Below are 25,648 nucleotides of genomic sequence, written 5' to 3'. Positions count from 1 at the left end.
AAATGTTGAAGCTTGTTTTGGGGTTAGAATTTCAATATTTACATCATTTTTATGTTGATTTAATTTTCATTTGCTTTCTATCGTATAGTTTGGTTAGGTACTATAAATGCTGCATAAAATATATTTTCATTAAATAAGCATTCCAATAATAAGCAAGAGAAAATAAGAAATTAACCAACACACACCAAGTTTCACATTTAAATTAATTGCAAACGATTTTATAGAAAAAATCCGAAAAAGATGATGAACAACACGTCAACTAAATATTATAAACCAAACGTTCACTAAAATTATATTACAGTTGAACTAGCAGAACCGGTGAGTAACCAGTTAAAAATGCTAAGTTACGCTATAAAATAGAATTTTATTAAGAAAAGTTATTCACAACAGTACAATATGCTAAGCAATATTTTATTTTACAGCATAACTAATAAAATGTATGTTATTATAGCAAATTATTGAAAGAAACTATCATCAAGCGGAGAATAAACAGCAGCGTCAGGATTAACAGTACGTCAAGTTGTATATCGCAAAACATGCAGATAAATATCAAAATTCACCCCCCTCGCTATAAAACGTATAGGTGTTTGTGACGCGTTAATACAACACTATAAACGGAACGTTTAATTGAATGAATAGAAAGAGAACCACCCTTAAGCCCTATCTTGTTTTTCTTTGTCTATTTTCGTTGTACTATAAAATAAATAATTAACAGGTTCATTTTTATAGCATCACTGTTTCAAAATTACATTTAGTGCTAGGGATACACTATTATAGCGAATTGCTATAATCCACGAGTAATTTCGTTTGTACTTCAATGTTACAGAGTCGACTTTTTTTCTGTGCTTCATTTATTCCACATCACAGGCAACTTATTCAATAAAAACATTATTGAATTAAATCCATTTTCAACCAAATTTTAAAATATTTTGCAAAAAAAAAACAATTCGTTCAAAAGAAGCAATGATAAACGAACGGTAACGTTTCGGCAAAAGTGACGGTAACAGGTGTAGTTGTAACCTAAATTCCGCTCGTAACCTGATTCGTAGCTCACCCGAACATTCCCCACCTAACGTTACAACCGTGCGGAGGGGAAAATTCCGAGCCATCCCGGCAACGTATCCTTGCGCAATGCACACTACCCTAGGCCCGCATGCCACCGCACCGTACCGTATTCGGATCGGGGAACCGTTTTGGGGATCGCCGTGTTACTCCGGGCGTGTTTGTACGGCCTGTTTGTGCTGGAGTTGTAATTTTACGACCGACACCCAAAAGCAATGAAACGAACACAAACGAATCGTTCGAACTGCGGAGCCGCACCGGGAAATGGAGTACTACTAGCCCTGTTCAAAGGAATACCGTTCGTATGCTGTCTGGAGCTTGTTTTTGCTTCCCGTGGCTTGTTCTTGGCATACGCTCAAATTACTACACAGCCCGCCGTACTTCCGCACAGGCTGCTTTCGCCGTATCGTGTCGAATCGGCATGTGGCAAGAAAGAATTTTGAACTCCAGCAAGCCGAGGTGAAGCGGCCGGTCCTGGGATGGACGAGGCAACGCACCGCCAGGACCGACGCAGACCGAAATGCATGGATAATGACTGCTTACTAGACCACGACGACCACCGCTGGCTGCTTGCTTGCCCTACCCGTGTTCAGGGCGCACTCCAGCGTAAAAGATGACTTGCGTGGCTTCTTTTCAGTCGGCTACACCCGTTGAGGCTGGATGCTGCCTAACAAAGCCCCCTTTATTGTACACCGTGAGCAGCCACCGAGGCTGCTTCCCAGCCGCTCTACTTTACGCGCATATATTCACAAAACCCCGGGCAAGCGTCTTAGCTCCACTGTCCCGTGTCGGTCCCTTCCGTCTCAGTCGCTCATTTCGAATGATATCAAAAATTCTCCGCGTTTTTATGGAATGCAATACACGAAGCAATTGTACGCTGGACAGAATAAATGCTGAACCATACAGAAAAATCCGTTCACCGTACTATCATTCCCCTGTTTTAGATTGTATATTCATCTACTCCCTTTCACGGTGAGCCCTGGCCGGGTGGGGTCCTCGGCAGCGTGCGGAATGAAGTTTGTACCGGGAGTTGTCATGGAACCGGGACGTTCGTTTGAAATGCGACCTGAACGTGTCCGCTGCTGGCCGTATTGAACTTAATTTGATGGCAAATGGTCGTCGTCGTCTTACGTCGATTGCTTGCTTGTCGATGAAAAGCTGCTACCCAATTGACTCACATTGCGAAGATGCGACTGCCCTCGGGGCCGTACACCACCACCGGAAGCACTTCAATCGAAACCTAACCAGGAAAACAATTTCTTCCAACTTTAACACCGACCGGCTCCGTGGGTTCTCTCCCACTGGTACTGGTGAAATGCCCGTAGACAACGTGCCCGGGACCGGATACGGGTTTGCTTGTTTTCTTTTTTTGTATCACTCTCTTGATCTGCTTCTTGCGTGAGGCTGCCTTAACAGACATGCCTTTCGAGTACAGTTGGAAGCACCGACAGCGAAGAAAGCATTCAGCTACAATCGATTAACGCTACAAAATCACTTTGCGCTGTATCCACCGAACTCGGCGGGAGATTTGTCCACATTTGCCGACAGGAAACACAACCAACCATGTCCGGGACCATCTATATGTGCACTTACTTTTGCTGGAACTCTGCCGGATTGGGGTTCAACGTACCGGACGAAGTACGATTGGCTTCTTAGCTCAATGTTTGTGAAGTGGTTTAATTTAATTGAGAGCAAAATGGATTTTTATTAAGTGTCACGCTGTCAAAAAAAAACCTCACCATGCTGTGATGAAATTCCACCCTTTTTGCTCCATTGTTTGGTCCAAACATTCACTAGTTAGTTTGAGTAACAGAAAATTAACATTTATTTAATGAGGGAAAAAATGTTCAACTCAATTAAACATCAATTAACCTTTCATTCAAGCGATTGGTATTCAACACGCTTGGTAATGATAATACCTGGAATCCGCATTCACGGAAAATGCTACATGGGTAAATGTATCCATTCAATTATGAAAACAATGATATGTGAAACTTTTAATAAAATTTGGTAGCATTATGTGTTTTCCATAAATTATTATCGTCATTTCTTGTTCGTGAAAAAAAACCCCTCAATGTTGGAGTTTATAATGGCTTAAATCAGTTTGTTTTGGTATGCATTTTGACGTTTCGACCGTTCAGGACGATATATCCAAAGTCAGTCTTTCGAAATTTGACAGCTGAGATTAATTTATGTCACAAAATCTAAGCAACAAGGTGAAAATTTGGTACAAAGAAACCTTCCTTCGCCGTATAAAACATTTATTTTTAACTTATTTCAACGTATTCGTTCTAAAAATGGCCGGATTTGCGGTATAAATTAAATTCATAGAAGAAAGTCAACGCTGTGACTTTGAAGTATAATTGCTCCAGGATTCGGCTTACGCGGAATTTCGAGATGCGTGGATATTTCCAGAGTTAGAACACTTAGACCTTATGCAGTACGAAGCGATAAGAAGAAAATACAAAAGTTCTCTTACAATCTGATATCCAACCAAGTAAGTCAACATCCGATGCCTATTAGAAGCCTGCAGGTGTTACCTGCTGTATTTTCGGACTCGTATAACTCCCAAACACCAAAGGTCGTAGTTAAAATCCCATCTCAAGACAAACAAGTGCTACTACGATTCATCAGTCGGTTACATGGTAAACATAAGTTCAAATTGGTCGTCATGACCACCATTCCTGAAAAGAAGAATAGCAAAATGTGTTTGTACAAGTATGCTATATTTAGCCTTCTTCAGTTTCAGCTCTATTATCCAACACCTGAGTCAACTCAATTACGTTAAACCATATACTTTGCGCTAGCAGTATAGTCGTGTTAGATACTTCTGTTAAACTGCACAGTATAACAAACAAGTATTGAAGTATGTAATTAAAAAAAAACGACAGATACAACAGTTGTAACTGCTACTAGCTAACAAAATAATAACACTATAAATATTTTATTCGGTAACGGGTATATTGGTGTGCCCGTAAAGTCCATTCCCCTTTACTTACTGACGCAAAACTTTACAACGTACCATCAGTACCATAACATAATTACTTATCGAGCTGTAACACTTCCGTAACAAGTGTAACACTTGCTGCCCCCCCCCCCCCCCCCCCCCCTCTCACAGCAACCCTCCCACCCCCAATCTCTGCACACGTTGTGCGCAAACTTTTGCCGGTGCCAGTATCCCGACTGGTAAATAAAGTTCACCAAAGCGTTACCTCTTTTAGCGATACTTGCTTTGCATAACTTTGCGCCCAAAACCCCGCTTCATCGGCTCGGACTTCGTCAATGGGGCAACAACTTCTTCCGGCGGCAGGGTGGTGGCAAAGTTATGACGCAGCGTTGACGATGAAAAGAATGTTCATCGTCCCAGTTACAGCGCGGTGCTGAGAGTGTTATTTAAATTGTAAGCTTTGTGAAGCGATCGTTACTTTCGCTTGGCGATGCATTTCCTGCACGGTCAATGCAAGAGTTTCGAACCGTGCTGTAAGCGGTAGTTGCAAGAAAACTATTGAAGAGTAATAAATACCGTGGACCAAATTTCGAATCAATAATCTTTTTCGTTTCGATTTCATCAAGTTTTACTCAAATGCATTTGTTAGTAGTTATGTACCATACAAAATGAAACGTTATTTAGTCTTCACTTTTGGTAAACATTCTACACCCATTTCGCCTCGATATAATATTCGTATTCTATCATCACAACTGGGAGCTTCATACCAACCGTAATTATTTATTGATTTGCTGGCTAATGAAAAAAAGGAAATTGATGCCGATTACTTCATTTGCTAGGATTCCTTACTTCACTTTACCCTAGTTCGAATCCTTTCGCTTCTCTCCTCTATTGAACACTTTCAAAAAATGGCGCTTATATTGCCAAGTGCTTTTCATCATCTTATGTTTGTGTTTCTTTTTTTCTGTTTCTCAACCATTTTTTTGTTTTTGTCTTTTTGCTGTTGCCAGAAAACGTACACACAAAAAATACTTGTTCTACGTGGACGCAACAAGAGTGCCTCCGGTACAACTGGAGCAACTTATCGAAACGATCGATTTTCACTCTTTTGCTACACTTTTTTACTCGTAGCAACCGTCAATCTTAAGGCTTCATTCGGCACGAGTTCATTTGACCGATAATGGGCACCGAAGCGCGAAAAGAAGACCTCACGAACCGTTCTCAAAGTGCCACGCTTTGTAGAAGAAAGCGTCCCGATACGGAGGCAGCCCGGGACACGTTCTTTTGCATCGTTGTCTTATCATCTTTGGCAATTCGGTGAAATTAATATTACAGCTATCTGTACTGGAGCGTAGTTTAAACTTTACCCTACGTAACGTTCGATTCAAATCAAACAGCAGCATCAAAGTAACCCGGAATCGCTCCGCACTGCCGGTGACTCCATCTTGAACCAGGACATCCGACAATCCGATGAAAATTCAACCATTCCTGGACAATACACGGTTCAACTTTGCTGCGCAATCGGAACGGAAACACCATTCCAACCGTTGACCGTGATTGACATCTTGACACCCGGCGTGTAATACCGTGGTACCGGGTGGGGTGGAACATCAAAAGCTCGGCCACATCAACGCGTCCATTGCGAAGGGAAGTTGATTGATGTACACATTAGGCGTTCCACGTATTGACCGGGTGCCATTACGCGTGTGCATTGTTTCTGATTTCCGGTATGAATTCAATCAAACCCACAGTGGAATAGCTGTATGTTTTGCATAACAACAACCAATAAAAACAATATGTTCAACATACCAATCGACTCAATTGTTAAAGTACAATTGGTTCAATGGAAGTGTAGTTTCAATCAAGTGTAATAATTCGGAGGCCCTTTCGGAGGAATTTAAAAATAAAGACTAACGTTTCATCTACTGTTTATCTTTATGCACTGCGCTCAGCTTTCAGAGTTGTGCTAAAATGTTTTAAGTTCAAGTTTAATATGGACAAAAATGTTTCATTCATGACAGATCATGATGGACATTTTTCCATTTTTCAACACCAGTGCGGGTCTCACTCACTCAGTGCGGGGTTGAATCCCGTGTCTCCCGTGATCCCGTGAGCTTTTTTTTTTGCAAAACTTAAACAATTAAACTTGGTTTTACCATATTTTATTTGTTGCTTCTACAGTTGAAATAAACAATAAATCTCTTAAATGGAGGCGCCCAGTACTTTACCAAATTCGCGCGCAATGAGTTTGAAATTATTCCGAACCTTTGCAGGTGTGTATTGGAATCGATAGTTAATGAATTCCGTAGAAAATTCCTATATATTTTTTTTTTGCAAGAGTCTCCTCCATTACCGTACAAATGATTTAAAAGTTAAAATGAGCGCAGAAATGTCTCGAAGAAACGTAGTTTTTTTTTGCAGGATTGAGCTACTTTTAAAAGTCTCGAAGAAAAAGTCTCCGAGACCATTGTCACCGTCTAATTGCACGGTTAGGCATCGTACCCAAGAATTCTTAAATTTGAGGAAAATCAATGGCGTAAGGAAGGTTGACTGCGTGGGTCATTAACATCCTGCTGGAGGGACAATTTTTAAATCATTTCCACAGAGTCCTACACAGTATTTACCTTCTGAAATAGTGTTCAAATATATTGATTGCTAATTTTTTCTTGTCGTTAGACTTACTTTTTGGAAGAACAAATCCATTCCTTTTCATCAAGAACTTTAATGATGGCTCCCAGCTTAAGGGTGTTTGATACCCGCATATTTTAAAATTTTCCCCCAATTTATTTTGTTGTGAGGAAGTCTTCGGATATTGTACATTATTTATTTCAATCGCTTGTCCATTAGTATTACCGTTATCTATGTCGTTATGGTCGTCTATTAGTTTTAGTTCTTCAATAAGCTTTCATATAGCGTTTGTGACGGCCTTTGTAATGGAGATCTTTGAGACCGGATTAACTATATAAATAATCATAGTATGTTGTTTCATACTAGGCATGTTTTGATTATACCTAATTCGTGTTTTTGTGTGTACTTCCCCTTTGTGATATAATTACCACCGATTGCCAATAAATCTACCAACAGCTCACGATATTCCAGCATAGGCAATTATTGTAAGCACATCCACCTTCTAAATCAGATTCAGCAACACGCAAAAAATGGCGATCACGCAACAAATCAATTCCGCTAAGGCTCAACTGACCTGTGTAACAGCCATACCACACCCCTTTCTTGGCATCCTCCAACGATGAACTACTGTACGCCACGAATCAAACCACAGCTGCCAAACTCACAATCCTTCCAGTCAGCAAGCAGCGAACGGATTACGATGCTAAAGGAAAGTCAGTTCGAATTATTCCACCAAATCATTCGCTACCGGGTTTGCGTCCGATTTCGTTGTCAAAATCGTTACAAGCTGTTCAGCCAGTTACAACACAACAGGCAAGCTGGGCCGGAGAAGCAGAATCCGTAGCAATAGTAAGTCGTGAACCACTGAACCACAACATTGGGTGGAAGGATTTTTCTCGTCTAGAAGCACTCCACAGTTCCCACATTCGAACAGCATCAGACGCCGACAAACCATCAATCATCTACATAACACACAGAGCCGTATGCTTGCGTGAAGTTACCGCTTACCGCATAAAGGCCACATCCAAAACCACAAAGTTCACTTCCAGCAATTCCCATTCAAGGTGTTGCAACTTACGCAATCAGTACAATCGTATTCCTGTATATATTTGAAGAAATTTTTTTAAAAACTATTTAAAAATAAAATAAAACAGACGCAATCTACTGGAAATTGACACACTTAATGCTACTATTAAAGTGCAACATCTCTTTAGGCAAAGCACAATCACGACCACGGTACACCATCGATTGATCAAAGGAAAATTCGTGCCACATGACCGCAAGAACTGCTAACCACAACAGTTGCTGGTGCTTTGCCCGACGACTTGCTAAATCACAATGAAATTTGAAACACTTCAACTCACTTCGTCAAACACTCCTCTGCTTGTAGCACACAAACTTAGTGCAAACAGTCTTCCTGAAGCCTGTCGAACTTCGTCTGTCAGAACAGCAAATCGGAAACGATATCCAAGGCCCGTCCTGGTTCGGTTTAGCTGGTTTGACTGAAATCAATAAGAATTAATAAGCTAAATGGCACTTCATCAGCCATCTACATCCAGGATCGTTCATGTCGCACGGCAAATCAAAAGAAAGGGGATATACGAGATGTACAAAATACAACGAACGTCGGGTGCGTTCGTTCGTTTGCATCCGAAAACTTCAAAGATCAGCTTGGCCCTCCCCCCGTTTGTGCCACGTCCACGGGTGTATTTAAACAATTTTCGTGTTTGCTTTGAAGTAATGTCAGCGATCTGCAGATGAAGACACCGACAGGGCCTTGTCGCTTGGAGCCCTGCGACGCAACGTTTGCATTAAAGGCTAACGCTGGCTTTCGATGCTTCAACAAACAAACAAATGAAACACCCAGCAAAAAGAGCGACAGCGAGAGAGAGAGAGAGAGAGAGAGAGAGAGAGGGAGAGAGAGAGTGAAAAAAAAATCTACTCTGCAGCAAGCTCACATAAATTACACACACCTTACCCGCCCCATTTATGTGAGCTGATCAGGACCACCCCTAACATAATATTCATCATACTATCATCCCGGCCGCTGTCTCGCACAGGACTCCGAGGATTCCCCTTTGCCATCAGTCACCATCCCAGTGTGTGGACCATCTTTACCTTAACTTGCCCTTGATACCAGGAGCTTTATCGATCCTTTCCCCCACGGCACAACTATGGCCTAACCGCGATGAACACCACCGCCGTAGGCTCATCGCAAGTTTCTATCCTTCAGGTACGCCACCTCTCACCGTGGCCACCATTCCCTTTCCACGTGACGAAGATATTTTTACAACAAACATAACGAACCGATTACACACGGCTTCAGCCTTCCGGTACAACTTTTCTCCCTTCCCTTGTGCTTTTATGCTACACTGCCCAGTGCTTTCATCGTTTCTTGAATGTGGATTTATATTTTTATTTTCATCTCCACGCTGGTTCAACATCGTCACCAACAACATCGCAGCAACGGCTGCTTTCTTTCGACGTTTGCGACGTCGTTAGCAGGCAAAGCGAACGGCGCGCCAGTGCCTACTACTTTAGCCGGCTTCAATATTTCACCTGCACACATCGAAGGATGTGACGCTTTTATTCAACGAACAACACACGACAGAAGGGATGAAGACCCCGAGGACCCGGCCAGTGTCATTAAGCGAGGCGGATTGTACTGAATTTAATTAAACAACCATTCAACCGGGCAGCACCGACCAAAACATAATCCTTCCTGGTGGTGTCATCACTGTAGAGGGACTGAGGGAACGATGCCGTATGTCAGTAAGTCAGTTGTTAACCATATTTAATGAGTACACCGAGAGTTTGTCAGTCAATAAAAAAAAGAAATATTTAAACAGCAAAAATGTGTGTAAGTGTAAATAAGTTAGTTCTCTCCAGCGTTAACGCACACGCTTAAAAAAACACAGCAGTAGTGGTTAAGCACTTGTCATTCTATCATTGTTTTTGCTTTTTGTTCCACTTTGCTTCACAAATTTAGTTTCCTTCTTGTTACTATATTTTTGTTTTGTTTGTTCGTTTAGAACTACTATCATCCTAATTATGTACAGTAATGACTAACAGTGCACAATCTGATTGTGCTACTACAGCAAACTATTATTGATTAAACATTAATAAAAGGGGGGAAAACTCAAGTACAACGATTAAAAGATGGATGGCGATTTGTGATGCGTTTCAGCAGCAAACAAACTGGGTTGCATCTATCGGCGATACGGTTGCTTCGAGTAACGGCCACGATCGTTTTCATTTTTCAACGACACAAAGTAACTATACACTACGATCCACAGGTACACGTATATAACTGAAAAGAAGGACAAAAAGAAATATTAAAATTCGAATAGGGCAGGGTGAGCAGCTCCGGTAACTTACCAACAGCAAGCAACCCAATCGCAAGCCAAAGCGAACCACCCAAAATGTAGCCATCGATGAAGTAAACGACCGCATTGTAAATCACGCTAATGAGCAGCCCAATCGCAAGCATCAGCCCCAGCACGACCCACGGCATCATGAAGAAATGGTTTTTCTGCAAATGAAAACACCCGAAACACACGAGTCATCCAGCTTAATCCAATCAGCATTGCCGCCAGCACGGCCATCACACACTCACCTTCATCACGCCCATGATCATCAGCAGCGAGATCAAGATGGTCATGACCAGGTTCAGCGCGTAGATGATTTTCACCACGTTCTGGGGCAGCCAGTCCATCAGGATGGTTTTGAAGTCGATCCGCACGGTGAAGATCAGTATGATGGAGATGATCGACAGCAGTATGCCGACGATGCCGGTCGCGATAGATCCACTGCGGAGCGAGTAGCACCGGCAGCAGGAATTGACCAGCGGTTGTGCCATTGTGAATGATTGAGCTATTACAGCAAGCTACGAATCAGTTGCTGAAAGGAAAACAATAGAAATTTTATAAGAATTTAATACAGTTTTGGTTTTAAGGAACGAAGTATTGATATAAAAATGCCAATAAATGCATGCAGTTCTTCAATGTGATTTTCTCTTAAGTGTAACGACGGTTTTCAATATTCACAATTGAAGATAATGAAGATGAAGATGAAACAGTAATAAAATAAAACAATGAAATATTTTAACACCATTATTTTTGAAACACACGGTCTTAGAAATGAACAAATAGACGAGGAAATCTCAAGGATTCAAGGAATTCAAGGAATCTGTCGACAAAACTGAGAAGCTCCCCAGGAATGTTTTTCATTAGCTTCTTTAACGTCCCATGGAATCCGAATGTAGCATTTCCTCTCGAAAAAAAACTCACCAAAAGTCAAAGAGTCAATCTCAACTAAAATATAGAACACCTAACTAGACGTTTCCTCCTAAAATTCGTATCTAGACTATAATAACTTATGGAAGCACTGACTACTCTTGTAACCTTCAAGTAGTAATATGTTTTAGGTACTAAGCCTCCTTTTTGGCACTTTTTTAATCTAATTACAGCCCTAAAATATCTGATCTTGACAAGCTAATAGCGATCTTGACAAGTTGAGCGAGATGTTGTTTTGTTGGAGCATATAATTGACTTGTTCGGCAAGTTATTGAATTGTGCTGAAGATGGCATTGACATGTTCGGCAGAACTAAGGCTTGCATATCATCATACATCGTGAAATTCATGACAGAAAATCCTCAATCTTAAAAGGAGCTCTTCTACATAAGCACAGAACATAGCTGTTTTTGAAGTATTCTGAAAGCCTAAAAGAGCTCTTAAAGCTTCCTTGAGAGCACGACGGCGAATATACGACGTTTAATTAGTTAATGGTTGGTTGTAATATTATAGAGACTAGAATATAGATATCTCGAAGTTTATTCCGTCTCTTCGACGATTAATTAGTTTACTAACGTGTTCTGCAAAGTTTCGAGTAACCAAAACGCTAAACTAAACGCAGATGGAGACGAAATTAGTTCCCCAATAAATGATAAAAATTTCATGCAGGAACCACACATGCACTCAAAACACGTGCTTAGTGCGATGCCCACAGTGCAGCAAAGCTTTACGTACGTTCCAGCGGAGGACAGCTAATGCATGGGTCATTATTGTCTTAACCCCTAATGTCACTCGCTCCTCCAGCAAACGTATCAGTAATCCTACGTGGCAACAAATTTTCCCCATACGCTAATTACGTCGCAACAACCAACGCGCACCACAAAATGCATAACAGAACCGGTTGTCTCTTATCTATTTTACCACGCTTTACCATCATTAAATATGCTGCGCTTCATGCAATGCACGGCAAAAGGGCAACGCAGCCCCACGGTACGGTAGCCGCACGGGGATTCTTGAAAGGCAACCAACAACACTTAAAAACAACACACAAATACTTCAAAGTCTCCGGAGCGAAAAAGTTACGCCCCGGGCACCAACAAGAACGATATTGGAATCACACAAAAATGCGCATAACCGCGAGTAATTTAGTCGAGAACACGTGCACATTGCAGCAAATATTAATGATGAAGTAGCACTTGACTAAATTAGTACGGCAACCGCCAAGCGCATACGGAGGTGCTACGCAGCACAGAATGGAACTTTTGCGTACTTCATCTCTTTCATTATTTGTTTCCTATTTTTATTTGCTTTCTATGCTTTCCTTACAAGAAGCAAACTTTTATGTTATCACAACAATCATAGGGGCTTGAAAAACTTTCAATGACACAACCGATGCAAATCGGTCGTTCCACCTGTAAGCTGAGTTTAATTTATGAACTCAGCGGCATAATATAATTGTGACTAAATTTATTCAGTAAATGAGTAAACTACACGATGCAAACTTAAAGTTTGACAGCATTTGACAGTTCAAAATAGGATAGGTTAATTAATTCCTTCATCTCTACTGCCAAACTACCGCTTTAATAGAAAATTTTACAAAAAATTCTTTGTCCTTTTGTTACTCCTTTTCCACCGATTAATCTCAAAGTCGATGACATCACAGCGGGCATTAGCCGGGTTAATCTTAGTCCAAAACCGTAAATCGATCCGACTGGAACGTTTTTATTACATTCCAGGCAAATTCAATTCCTTCTCCGGAACGGGGTGTTTGGAAATTAGCCTCGGCCCGGAATGCTGGACGTGGCAATTACCGGTGAGTGGTAGTGGTGATATAATTAATTTACTCGCATGCTACATTGGATGAACGTTTTATGGCCAGCTATGGGGGACCATGGAAAAGCGTGGCAATCAAATGATTTAGAGTATCTTGTGTAAATCCTTGGGGAGCTGGTTCTGATTATTCTGAGTCTTTTTTTTGCTTTGGGTCAATTGAATTATTGCTTTAATTCGTTTGGTTTTATAAGAAAAAAAATGGGAAAATTCAGATTGTGGTGGTATATTGGTGGTAGTGGTGCGACACCTTTACCTTCACACGACAGGATTGGTCTAAAATCCCATGCGGACCAATCCTCCGTATGGGAGAATTGACTAACCAACTGCATGGTAAAATAAATCTAGTAAGCCAGAAATGACAAACATGATCTAGTAGGTCGTTATACCAAGAATAAAAGAAAGAAGAAGCAGAAGAAGAAGAAGAAGAAGAAGAAGAAGAAAATGAAGATGAAGAAGAAGGGCACATCAAAAGAACATTTTCAAGTGTATATTCTCCCAAGCGATTAAATTTAATCGCGCATGTTATCAATTACTGACTAACTTGTTTGCGAATCAACTGGAACACAACGCTAACAAGCTAATCAAACGTGAAAGATAAGAGTAAATAAAATTGCTAATTAACCACTTGCTAATAGAAAGCGAGAAGAAGGAAAACAATTTCACATCAAAATGAAGCATTCAATTCAAAACATCTCATTTTATTACCCTGCGCAATCAAAGCAAAGCAAAAAGAAAAAGCCACCCTACCCTAACGAAAGCAACATCATCATTCTCACGCAAACGCAACAAAAAACCAAGTTCTAAAGAAATGCGGCTTCGCTTTTGCACTCTTTTCCGGATTGTGGCCTCCAAAAGCAGCTCCACCCCACCACGATCTGTCCGACCTAATTTGTCCGCTGATGGCCGCAGAAACTCTCACCCATCCGCTCGCAACCCACACTCTCGCGGTGAAATATAAACAACTATTTCAAGATCAGCCGCGACCGGCCACTGTTTTGGGGGTGGTTTTTGTGGTGTGTCGCGCTCACCACCACGCGCACACCAATGGGTTTGGGGGCACACGGCGGCATTCACCAACACCTGTAGCGCGCACTCGACGGTTTCTTTTTCTCCAAACTCAACACACTCGGCCTGCTAGATGCGTCACCACTCATTGTGGTTCTTTTGGCATTCTGCTTTATGTTTATCGCGATGCGTATTTTATGCGACAAACTTAGGTTTATTTGGTTGCTTATGTTGCTCGCACATTCGTATCGATGCAGCTTGCGCTTTTTTGGCTTTGAATCTCGTGTTGGTGTTGGTGTCTTGCCCTACCATGCTACCATGAATGCATTCCTACTTGGCGTCTCGGCTGATGGAACGGCTGCTAGCAAAAGGTGTAATTTTTAAACCTCACCCTAGCCGTACTGCAACATCGGAGCGTAAAACTCGACTAGTGAAGCGAGAATTACCCAAAAACGCATTTTTTACCCCATCGTTTCGCACTGCTTCCATTGCTTTTGGGCTAAAAATAAAACATGATCACCACCCCATGTGCGGCGGTACCCGGGAGCGCGATCGTGCGAGTGAGTGAGAATGATCGGAAAGAACGATCATTTTTGGGCTACACGTTCGTGATACACACGAATCACCCCCCGAGTTAACATCAACGCAATAGATTCGATTCGATTTCGTACATCGCTTATCAAAACACTTGAACCGTTTGTAAATTCCATATCAACACGCCCCACGGAAAGCTAACCAGGTTGCGTTTATGTTTCTCTTGCCGTCTCTTGCTTTTACGCAGGCGTTGGCCACCCTCGGGGCGACATGATGCACACTGTCTGACACACTTTGATTGAATCTCGTCAACGCCGACGCGGATTGACCTAGTTTAATTATGATTCTCGAAACCTAGGACACCCGTTGCTCCGCGGTGACAACTTACTCGGGCTTGCAAAAGGGCAAAATAACACAACCACTCGCACACTCGCACACTTCACAGCTTAAGCTACGTACGCGTCCGAACGGTTCCAGCCAGCCAGCATCCAAACCGCGTTAATGCTCGTTTGCGACTGCCACCGTCAACGGAACGAGATGCGCGCCGTCTATGCGGGGCACCGTCGTCGGTTTTGCGTGCGGAGCTTATGTCACTGTGCGGTTAGCGCGTGTTAACCGCAAACCCCGCTACCCCGCTACCGAAAAGGTTAGATCTCACTCGACAGATGCTTCCCACAAACTGGTTTGGTTGTGTTGGTTGGGAAATGAATGGGGCAAAACCATAGTAACGCTGCGTAACGTGATCACCCCCATCATAGGCGTACGTATTGGCGTTCGGTGTCATGAATGATTCACAGTGCGCTCTCTCTCTCGGTCTTTTGGTCTCTCTGTCCCTCTTTTCTGCTGAGCTGTTCGTTGGGGTGTTCTGAAATATGGCGGATAGGGGAGGACCATTCATTTGGGTAGTTGTGTATTTCTCGCACCATGCACGGCTACATTCTTGTCAGATCGGTGAGATGCGTGCAAGTTGCATACAAAATCACTCTACTAGCTAGCTGAAATTGTAAATATTCTTTAAATTGTTAATTTAATTCAATATAATTTATTTAATTTTGATTATATTTATTAGTTTCATTAGTTTAACATTTCTTTATTTTATATTATTGTTATTATTTTAATGAAATATTATCCTTATTATATTATCTTTTAACCGATATTTAACAATTCTGATATTAAAATTACTTAGTTCAAGTTAATGAAAATACAGTAAGAAAATTAAATTAATTAAATTTCTCATTATTAAAAAAACAGTTATCCACTTAAAACTAAAAGGAAATATTATATTTTGTATAGAAAACCGGATAAAAACTAATATGAAAAATCTCGATCGAAGATGGCAGCTCATTTGGCCATACTCACTCCATTTGTGCTATTATTTTCAAATTCTAAAGAGAGATTATCGCAAGTGATTTAAACACTCTCAATAATAATGTACATTCTCCATATATTGGTGGTACAACCGAGTTCAATGATCGTACCGCATTTGCTGGGATCCGCTAGCCGTGATATATTGTGAGCTGTTAGAGATAATTGTACAAATTGAAAATTAGCGATCAAAATAATCAATATCAAACGAAATATATGCGTTCAAACTGATGAAAAAAAAAGGAAAACAAGAAAAGGAACGTTAAACTCAATCTTCCTCATGAACATTCCTCGATCTTACTCCTCGCTAAAGGTTATTAAAGTTAATATTTTAAACATTAAAATGGGAGGGATAAATGATCCATATGCCTGTTCTCTTCAGGATTTTCTTTTCTGGAACAACCACTAGTACTGATCGTTCGCCACACGGAGCATTTCTATTCTTATGAAGAAGTTGTCTATGAAGTCATGAGCAATTGTTTGACGTTGTTTGCGTTTACCAAATGTTAGAAAGCCACTAATTCCCCCCGAAGATTATTTTTACTGCACTGTGTTATCACATTCATGCCTTTCCCGTAATGCTGATGAACTATTACTCGCCCACTGCACTGCACAACGCTGTAACATCTGGAAAATATGGCGCAAATGAAGTAGAACTAATATTGGCTTCATTCTTAAACGCTAAAGAGATTACCTCCTCTGTAGCCAGCTCAAGTGCAACGACCATTTTACATCCAGCACACACGAGAACCATTCCAGTCCGTCCGTGTGCCATTAATTACAAATCAATTGTATTTTAATTCAACTTCAAGTGCGTCAATATTGGATTTTTGTTTTTTTGTTCGCAAGAAATAAAACTACTTCTGCTTACCTTTCATGAACTTTAAAAACTCTCAGCCCAGTCCAGGGGTGCTCGGAACGTTAATTATGAAGCTATTATGTTGTACCTGTCACATACAATCTCACGTTTGAGTAACTTAACGTACCGCGTGCTCGGATCTACCCTCGATGCCGAATGAGGCGATGGGTTTTTATTTCCATTTTGTTTTGTATGTTTTTTTTTTGTGCAAAAACCATCCACATGTATCACATCGATGCAATAAACGGACAACGACCGTGCGCTCAAATGTGTCGGAAGGGAATGCGCGCTGATGCTGGGCCCATCGAATCGAATGTTGTATCCGGTACCGTACAGAAATATATGTATGTACGTGTGCAATGCGCAATAAGATATGTTGCTATCGTTATACTGCTGATATAGCAAACTGACGTTTTAAGTATTGGAAGCAGTAGAACCATTTTTATTGTCAAATGTAGAAAAAAACCGGACGAAAAACCAAATATTTTTAGCATTATTTCAGTACAAAATATCCATAAATTGTATGCTTTTACCATTTTGAAAAAAGCTATTCTTATGTGATAATAAATTCACAAAAAAATAACAATTGGCTCTTTGTTAAAACTTCAAGTACAACAAAAAACTTCGAATGACTGGCGGTTTGTGCATGTTACGATCTGCATTACTGATCCTATTTGAATTTACGCTCACGGTTTACAATTCCGCTAAGGATTGGCAACACAAATTGATACATAATTGTGCACCCTTTTGCTGCGCATTATGTATCGCTGCTGCTACAAAGTACGAGAGTGGCGATAGTTAGATGTTAACTTTACGGTGACATTATTCCTCATTCAGAACACCAACTATAGCACCGAGATCGAGATCGGAGGGAAAAGTTTTAATTAACCGCTTAGCAGGTCCTTAAAACGATGTAAATTTTCCCTATTAAGGGTAAATGTAACTCTCCCACAGTGGGAAAAAAGTTTCCGTCAGCGTTGTATTGAATCTCGTATCCCGCACCGAAGCAACTCGATGAAGAGACCACAAGCTTCGGTTGCAACAAGCAGATACATTGCTGCACCCCAAACTGTCATCGCACCATCGCAACAAACAATAGCTGATGATCATGAAGCAGGGGCGTTAACTGGGGCGGTGACAACCACCCAAAACGCTTCGATGCATTTTTCGGTTCAAAACACCTCGCAAAAGCATAACCGGCCTGCTAATGTGTTTGTCGCCTCCCATCCGTTGTGCTCACGCAATCTTTGCTTGCTTGAACTAGAACTCGATACTAGCAAGGCATGCTAATTAACAATTAGTCGTCAACCGAATCGTTCGGTTGTAAAAACTTCGACTCGCCTTCGGATGGGGCTGCACACGTACGGGATTGGGATTTACAAATCCATCCATCCATTTTCCACCCACCAAAGCGTAAATTGTTAATTAATACGCACACAAGCAACGACAATGACGGTCCCGGTTGTGTTGCTGCAAACGGTCGCACCGGCAACATTTGATTGCATTTTCTCCGAACGGCATCGGTGAGATACCATGGACCGAGAGTGGCGAGGATGCCCGAATGGAATGTGTGCTTCCAGCATCCGTGGTGCAGCAACACGAGATCATCGTTATTACTTTGAAAGCACTGGGTTGAAAGCAGGATCCGTACCCGATGCTTAGCAAATGGAACTAACGAGTAACGAATCCGTCACAGTTCAATAAGTTCAAACTTTTCCAACAATTTTGAGAAATGTTTTCTACTGGATGCGATCGATTGTACGTAATATTCCAATTAAAATGTATATCTTCTTGCTGAGCGCTTTTTTAGATTAGAATTTTTTACTAATGATAAAATACTTACCATAGTAACTAACATGTTTTATCAGTCTGTGTTCCCTAGTGTATTCCGATGATCCATACAAAGAGAATCCTCAATATTACTAAAAACAATTATCAGTAACCTCAGCACATCTTTCTAGCCACCGACTCAATCTAATTCTTTATTTTCAAGGAAATTTTAGTCGATTCATCTGTTGCAGGTAGTACAATATGCTTTATACTACATTATACAACCTTAAATTACTAGTATTATTTATCTATTTTTATTTGTTTCCATTATGACGGCCGTATGGTCGACATAATTTGCCGAAATTGATCATCGATGGGCATTTCCTCCCAGTTATGAGTCTTATCCCGGGCTTGCTCGGCTGGGACTGCCTGTACTAATATTCTTGATATAATTTTTATCAGTTTGGAAAAGAATTTCATATTTAAACTCAGAATGGGTGTATTATGGAGATCTCTAAGCTCTGGTCGTCAGATCAACTACAACACTGCAAAGATTTAATAAACATTGAAAGATACATGGAATCCTGCACCTATTTCTAAGGTTCCTATACAATTATTATGCCCCATAGATAATTGATTGTCAAAGATTGTCGTTACAATACCCTCATCAATAAACCATTTAGAGGCATTTTGGATGATCCGTTTATCCGATTTGTTCATCTTATTTGTTGTGAACGGATGCAGCCCACAAGTATGCAGCCAAATGATTAATTATAATTTAATAAATGATAGCCAGCTAACCTTAGCGAGAAAAATTGCCTACCACACACAGACATTCTACGACAACTTGAATATGAAACCAGGTAAGTAGAATAACCTGATTTAATATCAGGAAACTCTCTTAGTCGCTTTCCAGAGTAAAATGATCAGAAGGATTTTTGGTCCCGTATGTGTCCCGTATGAACAATGGAGGAGTCTACCAGCTGTACGGCGAACTCTCTGTCGTACACCGATTTAGACTCGCCAGGTGGGCTGGTCATGTCATGAAAATGACACCGAACGACCCAGCTCGTAAATTGGTAGAATGGAGTGATGACGTAGATGCGTCCACCAGAAAGGCCGAGCTATTCGATTGGCAAACGACGTTGGTCTACCGGGAGCGGTTTAGAAGACTTCTAGGGCAAGCTAACACCACGATGCTGAAAGGACTTCCCAGATCAATACGGGAGCTACTCGTGAAGAATAATATGATTATTCAAAATCCCTGAAATATTCGTTGCAGTGCAAAAGACTTCTATTTTCTCCGAATATCCCTTCCGACAAATTGCCATCTGATCTGATGAGAATTGATGGAATTCGATGAGACAACACCAAAAATTGTTAAGAATTAAACTCTGAGCTCCAAACTGTTCGATAATTTTAGATTAGCTCGAGGAAAACAAATTCTTTCTACGATTCTCAGAACCAGAACCTAACGGGTAGGCGAGCAATGAATGCGATGTGATGTTAAACGCTCGTTCCTCGTCTAACATCAACAGTTTGAAAAATCCCTAAAATACATTATTTTTGGCCATCAAAATTCCAAAGCAAGCATTCAAAAACAGATCCGAATGTTAACATCAGCGACTTTGATGCTGTGCAAATAAAAATACTTTTGCTTTATTTTGATGGCAGATACACACACGCACCGGAAAACCATCAGGATAGGAAATAGCTATTCAATTCCAGATGAACAAACTCCACACGATATACACTCGATGGTGCACGAACACGGTAAGATGTGCTGCAAAATTACAGCAAGCTTATTTTTTACGATACGAGAAATCAATAGACCAACGATACGGAAAGACACTCGCAAAGCTCTCGATAACTTCATACGTTGTTACATTCCTAAATGCTTATTATAGCACCCATACCTGGTCTGTTTCGTAGTAGATGCACCGTGCCGGGATGCACTAGTCGCAGGATGCATCAAAGAGTCTTGTATCGGGTTTTTTTAATCAATTCACACCACTTGTGCTGCTAGCGCAATCGTATTAGTACCAATGCTTTGTTATGGAACAGCACACGACACCGACCGGTGATCAAACGATTTTTCATACCACTCGCCTCCTGGGATGGCATTGAATGCAACGAAGCAGAGCCACTGCACAGACAACATACTTGTGTTTATATGCAAAATTATTAATCCATTCCATTGCAACTAACGACGACGACGGTGGTGACTTCCGGTGCGCACCTTCCATTCTACGCTAGCAACGCTGAAGATGTTCCCAACCCAATGTCTTTTGCAGCAGCAGCAGCAGCAGCATCCAAGCAGCTGCAGTTGCCAATTTTGACCAATCATCGAAACCGAACTCGAACGGCATGGTCGATGTTTGAACGTTTGCTGCACGGGACGTGAACGCTTTCGACTGGCTTGTTCCGAGTTCCGGGCGAGATTTAGCAACAAGCAAACGGAAGATGATGCCCGTGTTAGCCATAACCATCACCATTGGCACTAGGCAACTATTGGCGAAGGTGGAACGAATAGTTTCCTACCTTCAACTGTGAACTTTTATGTAAATTCATGCACAACACTACACGCACTAACTAAATAACACGTTCTCATTCGAGTGGCCAATAAAATGTTGAAAGGCATGTAATATAAGCTTAATATATCCGCCTCCTTCGCGTAATGAGTAAGTAACTTACCGCGCTACATGTTACTCGATTCGAATTACTACAAGTAACGTTAAGATTCACTTTCACCGTCCCAAGCGCTACGGTGCACCATGTCAGCCTTTACGCCGATATCAATTGCCATGCCAAACTCAATTACTGATCAACCTAGCCGACCGACGCTTGTAAGAAGGTATCGGAATTGGGTCGATCGGGCGCTAAAAGGTGCATTGCTTTATTGCTGCACTTTATGCATTGGACGTAAACGACTCGCCGCCCTTTCTCGCTCTCTCTCTCTCTCTCTCTCTCTCCAGTGTAATCGATAACGAAACACACGCGTACCATATTTCATAAACATAAAAGAATATCATTAACATCGTTTTATCTCGGCATCGCCGGTCCGGGGTACTCCTATACGCCTATCACAAAATATTGGACCAACCCTGCTTATCGTGTGCTGTACGCAACAAATTTTATGTAAACCCATTGGCTACTATGTTTGGCCGATCTGGCAGGGATAGGAAGGATACTAAAAAGGAGCAAGTGCCAATTTGTCACACACCGACAACTACCGCACAGCATAATGGAGTTGCAACTGAGCGGTACTACATGTTTATATAGTTACAGTTGCTGTTAATGATATAATAATGTTTAAGCTGTGATGATGTATTTGGTGTAGCGTTACCGATCCTCACGCGACAGGACCAGTCCAAAATCCCATCTGGACCATTATGAACCCTGTACGCGGGACCAAGTATCCGATTACGGGGTAAATTAAGTCTATTCTTCTTTAGGTTATTGTGTCGATTAGGAAGAAATTGTTGAATAGTAAAACTCTAAAAAAGAAAAGTAAAAATATAAATATACAACAAAAAATACTACAAGTTATGCTATACTGTTTCCAATTGTAGTAAATTTTTCATGTTAATTTAACAATAAAAACCCTAAATGATTCGCTAACAATAGCGTACATCTAATCCAACAAAAAATGAAATTTTGGATGGAATAACTCGAGTGAAAACAGAGTGAGAGACATTCCAATGCAGCCGGAGATGCAACTGGAGCGAGAATTTTATACCTACACGTCGCAAACACACGGAACAGTTCCATGCACGCGGAACTGATAAAAATCAACACTCAGCAAAGCGTATCAACATCTTTTTTTTCCCTACTGCCAGTTTTGGGCAGTTTTCGGCAGTATTTCATACGATGCACTGCACGCACTGTAGTGAGCGCTATAAAATACAAAAAAAAACACTGAAGTGGTGCTGCATGCCAATGAACACCAAACAATTAATAGGCGATAACAACAACAAGAACAAAAACCAATCGTTCGCGACTAGTACGCTTCAGAATCGACACTTTTTTGTGCATATGTAACGGTAGTGGTGTGCCGTAAAGCATTTTACCAGTCTCTAGTTTAGGAAGTGATTGAGCAGAAGTATGTTTTTTTTATATACTATACTTGAGTAAAACACAGTGCGTGCCTCAAATGCAGATTCAAACTTCTATCAAGCCAATTTGGAGCTGAGAGCTTGAGAGCTGGGAGAGCCCCAGAAAGGGATTTTTTTTCGTAAATTTTTCAATTAATTTTCTGTCATCGTACGTGGAAACTTATTTTACAAACATTGCATATTGCAAAATTGTATAAACCGAAAAAAATACTGTCAGATTTTCGAACCCTGAAATGAACGTTACACATGGTACAACATGGCATTTTTTACTGACGTCTGTGTACTTGACAAAAAAAAACCACGCTACGTACGAGGACAGAAAACCCTTTACCATATTCAAAACTGCTTTTCACTGTTTTTTTTGTCCGCCAATATTGAAAACATGTCGTTGTAGCTAACTGAGTTTGAAATTTTGAGCATTGACTAGGTGCGCTGCGTCTAATGTTGAGAGCTAACTGAGCGAGCTTAATGCGATCAGCTCAAACGGAGCGGTTGATCACGCCGAGATGTAGAGCATTGCACTGCAACCGCATTTAAAGTAGTACAAATGAGCAAGATGAATATCAACTTTAATTTCTTTTATCCTTAGTTAGTTCTTCCACTTCATCGCTTAACGCTCGTTTGAGCTTTAAGCTACCTTTAAGCTCAACGCTCCTTTTGCTGAGCGCGAGCGGGTCGTTCAATCAAATGAGCTCAGAACCCAACACTAGCTGTGACATTGTATCACTATCATTTGGAATGGACATTTCTCATGAACTACGGGCTAAGTTTATGATATATTACATGTTCTTAAAAATGTTTAAAAGATAAAACAAATCCAACAAGTTATTGCCATGCTTGCTGAGTGTACCACCCCCTTAAAGCATTAGGCTTTCTAACTTAAGCCGTCATAAATTCCACGATTGGTGGAATCAAAAATTCGTAAACGGTTTTGAAGATCGTTACAAACACAGCACTCAAACAACATTTTATTGGTTTGCTGTAAAGCTTTTACACACGAAACAATAAGAAACGAGTAAAACAGCCATCGTAATGCCATCATCGAATGTGCCCCGATACATGCGCTTATTATCAGCACTGCACCCGAATCACGATGCCATAATATGTAAAAGCCCTTTAATGCCGATCGCTTAGTGTTTGCAGGGTAAGGTTTCCGTTTCGATAGCACCGGCTGCAAAACATTTAGAGCTTTTACTCCCTTCGGCTTACAATTATTTCCCAAATTATCGCAATCATCATGTGAGCTCGTTCGCACTTCGTTTCCCTCGGCTGAGTTTTCTGCACAGCACATCCAACGGCAACGATATACGTTCAAGCGTGCTTGGGGGAAATGGAATAGCCAAGTCTTAGGATATAAAGGGGACAGCACGGGAACCCGATTCTCCACAACTCCTTGTGGAGGAGTTTTATCAACCCCCCATCCACCCCCAGCGAACGGCGATACAAAGAAATTTTGACAGAAAGTTCCTCCCGAGCCCACGGCATCGCGTTGCCTTCGCATAGCAGATGCCGCCGCACTCCACACTCTCTGGGCAAAACATTTAATTTTATCTCACTTCTTACCAGATGATCTAACAATCCAGTACCGCGGTACGTGTACGCTTTCACGGCACGGAATCGGAAAGATCTTTCGCAAACAGTTTACATCGTTTGTGATGTGAAATCTCTCTCCTCCCGGCAGCTTGACATTCTCGGCGGTATTGTTTTTCCTCGTTATTCTTGCACGGAGATGCGGGACATCACAGCACGTTACCGTGGTAACCACGCCAGACCATGCGCCCTAACCAATTCCAACTGCTGCTGGCTCACGCGAGACACGGGACGCAAAGAAGCAGTGAACATCAATTGCTGGCAATTAGGTTGCGAACTTCGGGTTCGGTTTGTTAAATTTACAACATTCTTACAACCGTACGTACATTGTTATAAGCGATACAACGCTCCTGGAAGATTCATCGCCTACTGCCTTGGATAGCGTAAGCGCAGACAAGGTAAGGTCGTTAAGAAACTGCAAAAAGCGCTTGTTTTGATAGCGGGCTTATATTCTTGCCCCGATGCCATACTTGCTGTAACGTAAATTAAAACTTTTGGACAAACTTTTCTTCTCGCTCCTTTTTTTTGTCGTGTGAAGCATCTCGCGCTAGATTTTCTTAAATACACACAGACATAAGCGCTGGGAACTGGAGTACTTGCACACTCCAATGGAAAGTGTGTGGAAAATATATTTGTACAGGAGTGAAATGCCTGGAGTAAAATGAACTTCAAAAAACATCAGACAAATCTAGCAAAAAAAAAAAACAAAACTTTACGCATTGGAGCGTTCGATATCTTCCATAGGACTCAACCAGTCCACCGAAGTACGATGAATTTAACTCCAATGATAAGGCTGTTGCTTTAGCAGACCCTTTGGTATGATGGTAGCGGCGCCGCTCTTCACACGAACGGACCGCACCAAAATCCCATCTGGATGAATCCCCCGTAGCAAGGATTGATTATCAGGCTACGTGGTAAAATAAGTCTAGAAAGCCAAAAATGACAGGCATGATCTAGTAGGTCGTTACGCCAAGCACAGAGAGATATATATAGGTTTAAAATAGAACATACATGTCAATATTGTTATTTGTTAATTAACAATGCTGTACATAAGGAGAGTAAAAACCTAAAAGCCAATGTTGAAGAAATACTTTGAGTTCATGTGATGAAAGCTTATGCTCACTTTATATATAATTTTCATAACTTATATTTCACAGAGGATCTTCCTGAATGACTTCGAAGATTAGGTGGTTCCGTAAACTAGTGATTCTAGTAGTTAAAATTTGTGATATACGAACCTCGACTTACCTGTCTAGTTGGACGATGTAGATGCAGTCGGTTGGACATAACTCCTTCCGAGGTGAGTCCCTTCAGGTACACCCTCTGATTAATCCAAACCGCTAGAAGAGCTTCTTTTAAAACCAGAACGTTACCTTTACAAAGTATTCAAAGCGAAATATATAGTTTAAATGGGAATACTGCTTTATAATTCGTAATTTGTGGTAAATGCAATTGCTCTCAATTACACTTACAACGGCCAAACACGTTTTTTGTAATATTCTCTGTGCGATCGACCACTGTGCAAAATGGTTGGATTCCAACCCGGTGTTATACCTTCATCCCCTTCACGAAACGTCAAAAGCATACAACCAAAACAAACAAACGACCGCAGCGGTAAACGCCGGAGCTGCTGCTTATCGCGCCATA

At 41.2% G+C, this 25,648-nt stretch overlaps 1 protein-coding gene across 1 annotated transcript; it reads right to left on the bottom strand.

Annotated features, from left to right (window-relative positions):
• Window positions 1-9,406: 9,406 nt before the first annotated feature.
• LOC128303632 (uncharacterized) lies at window positions 9,407-14,865 on the bottom strand. Its single transcript, XM_053040641.1, has 4 exons — window positions 14,691-14,865; window positions 10,254-10,537; window positions 10,016-10,169; window positions 9,407-9,947 (listed from the first exon to the last, which is right to left on the bottom strand). The coding sequence occupies exons 2-4, from the start codon at window positions 10,494-10,496 to the stop codon at window positions 9,847-9,849; spliced, it is 498 nt and encodes a 165-aa protein (XP_052896601.1). The 5' UTR covers window positions 10,497-10,537; window positions 14,691-14,865; the 3' UTR covers window positions 9,407-9,846.
• Between the last annotated feature and the right edge of the window lie 10,783 nt (window positions 14,866-25,648).

Source organism: Anopheles moucheti, chromosome 3 (genome assembly GCF_943734755.1).
Source record: "Anopheles moucheti chromosome 3, idAnoMoucSN_F20_07, whole genome shotgun sequence".
In the NCBI taxonomy this organism is placed as follows: Eukaryota; Metazoa; Arthropoda; class Insecta; order Diptera; family Culicidae; genus Anopheles; species Anopheles moucheti.
This window is presented reverse-complemented; position numbering and strand designations above follow the sequence as displayed.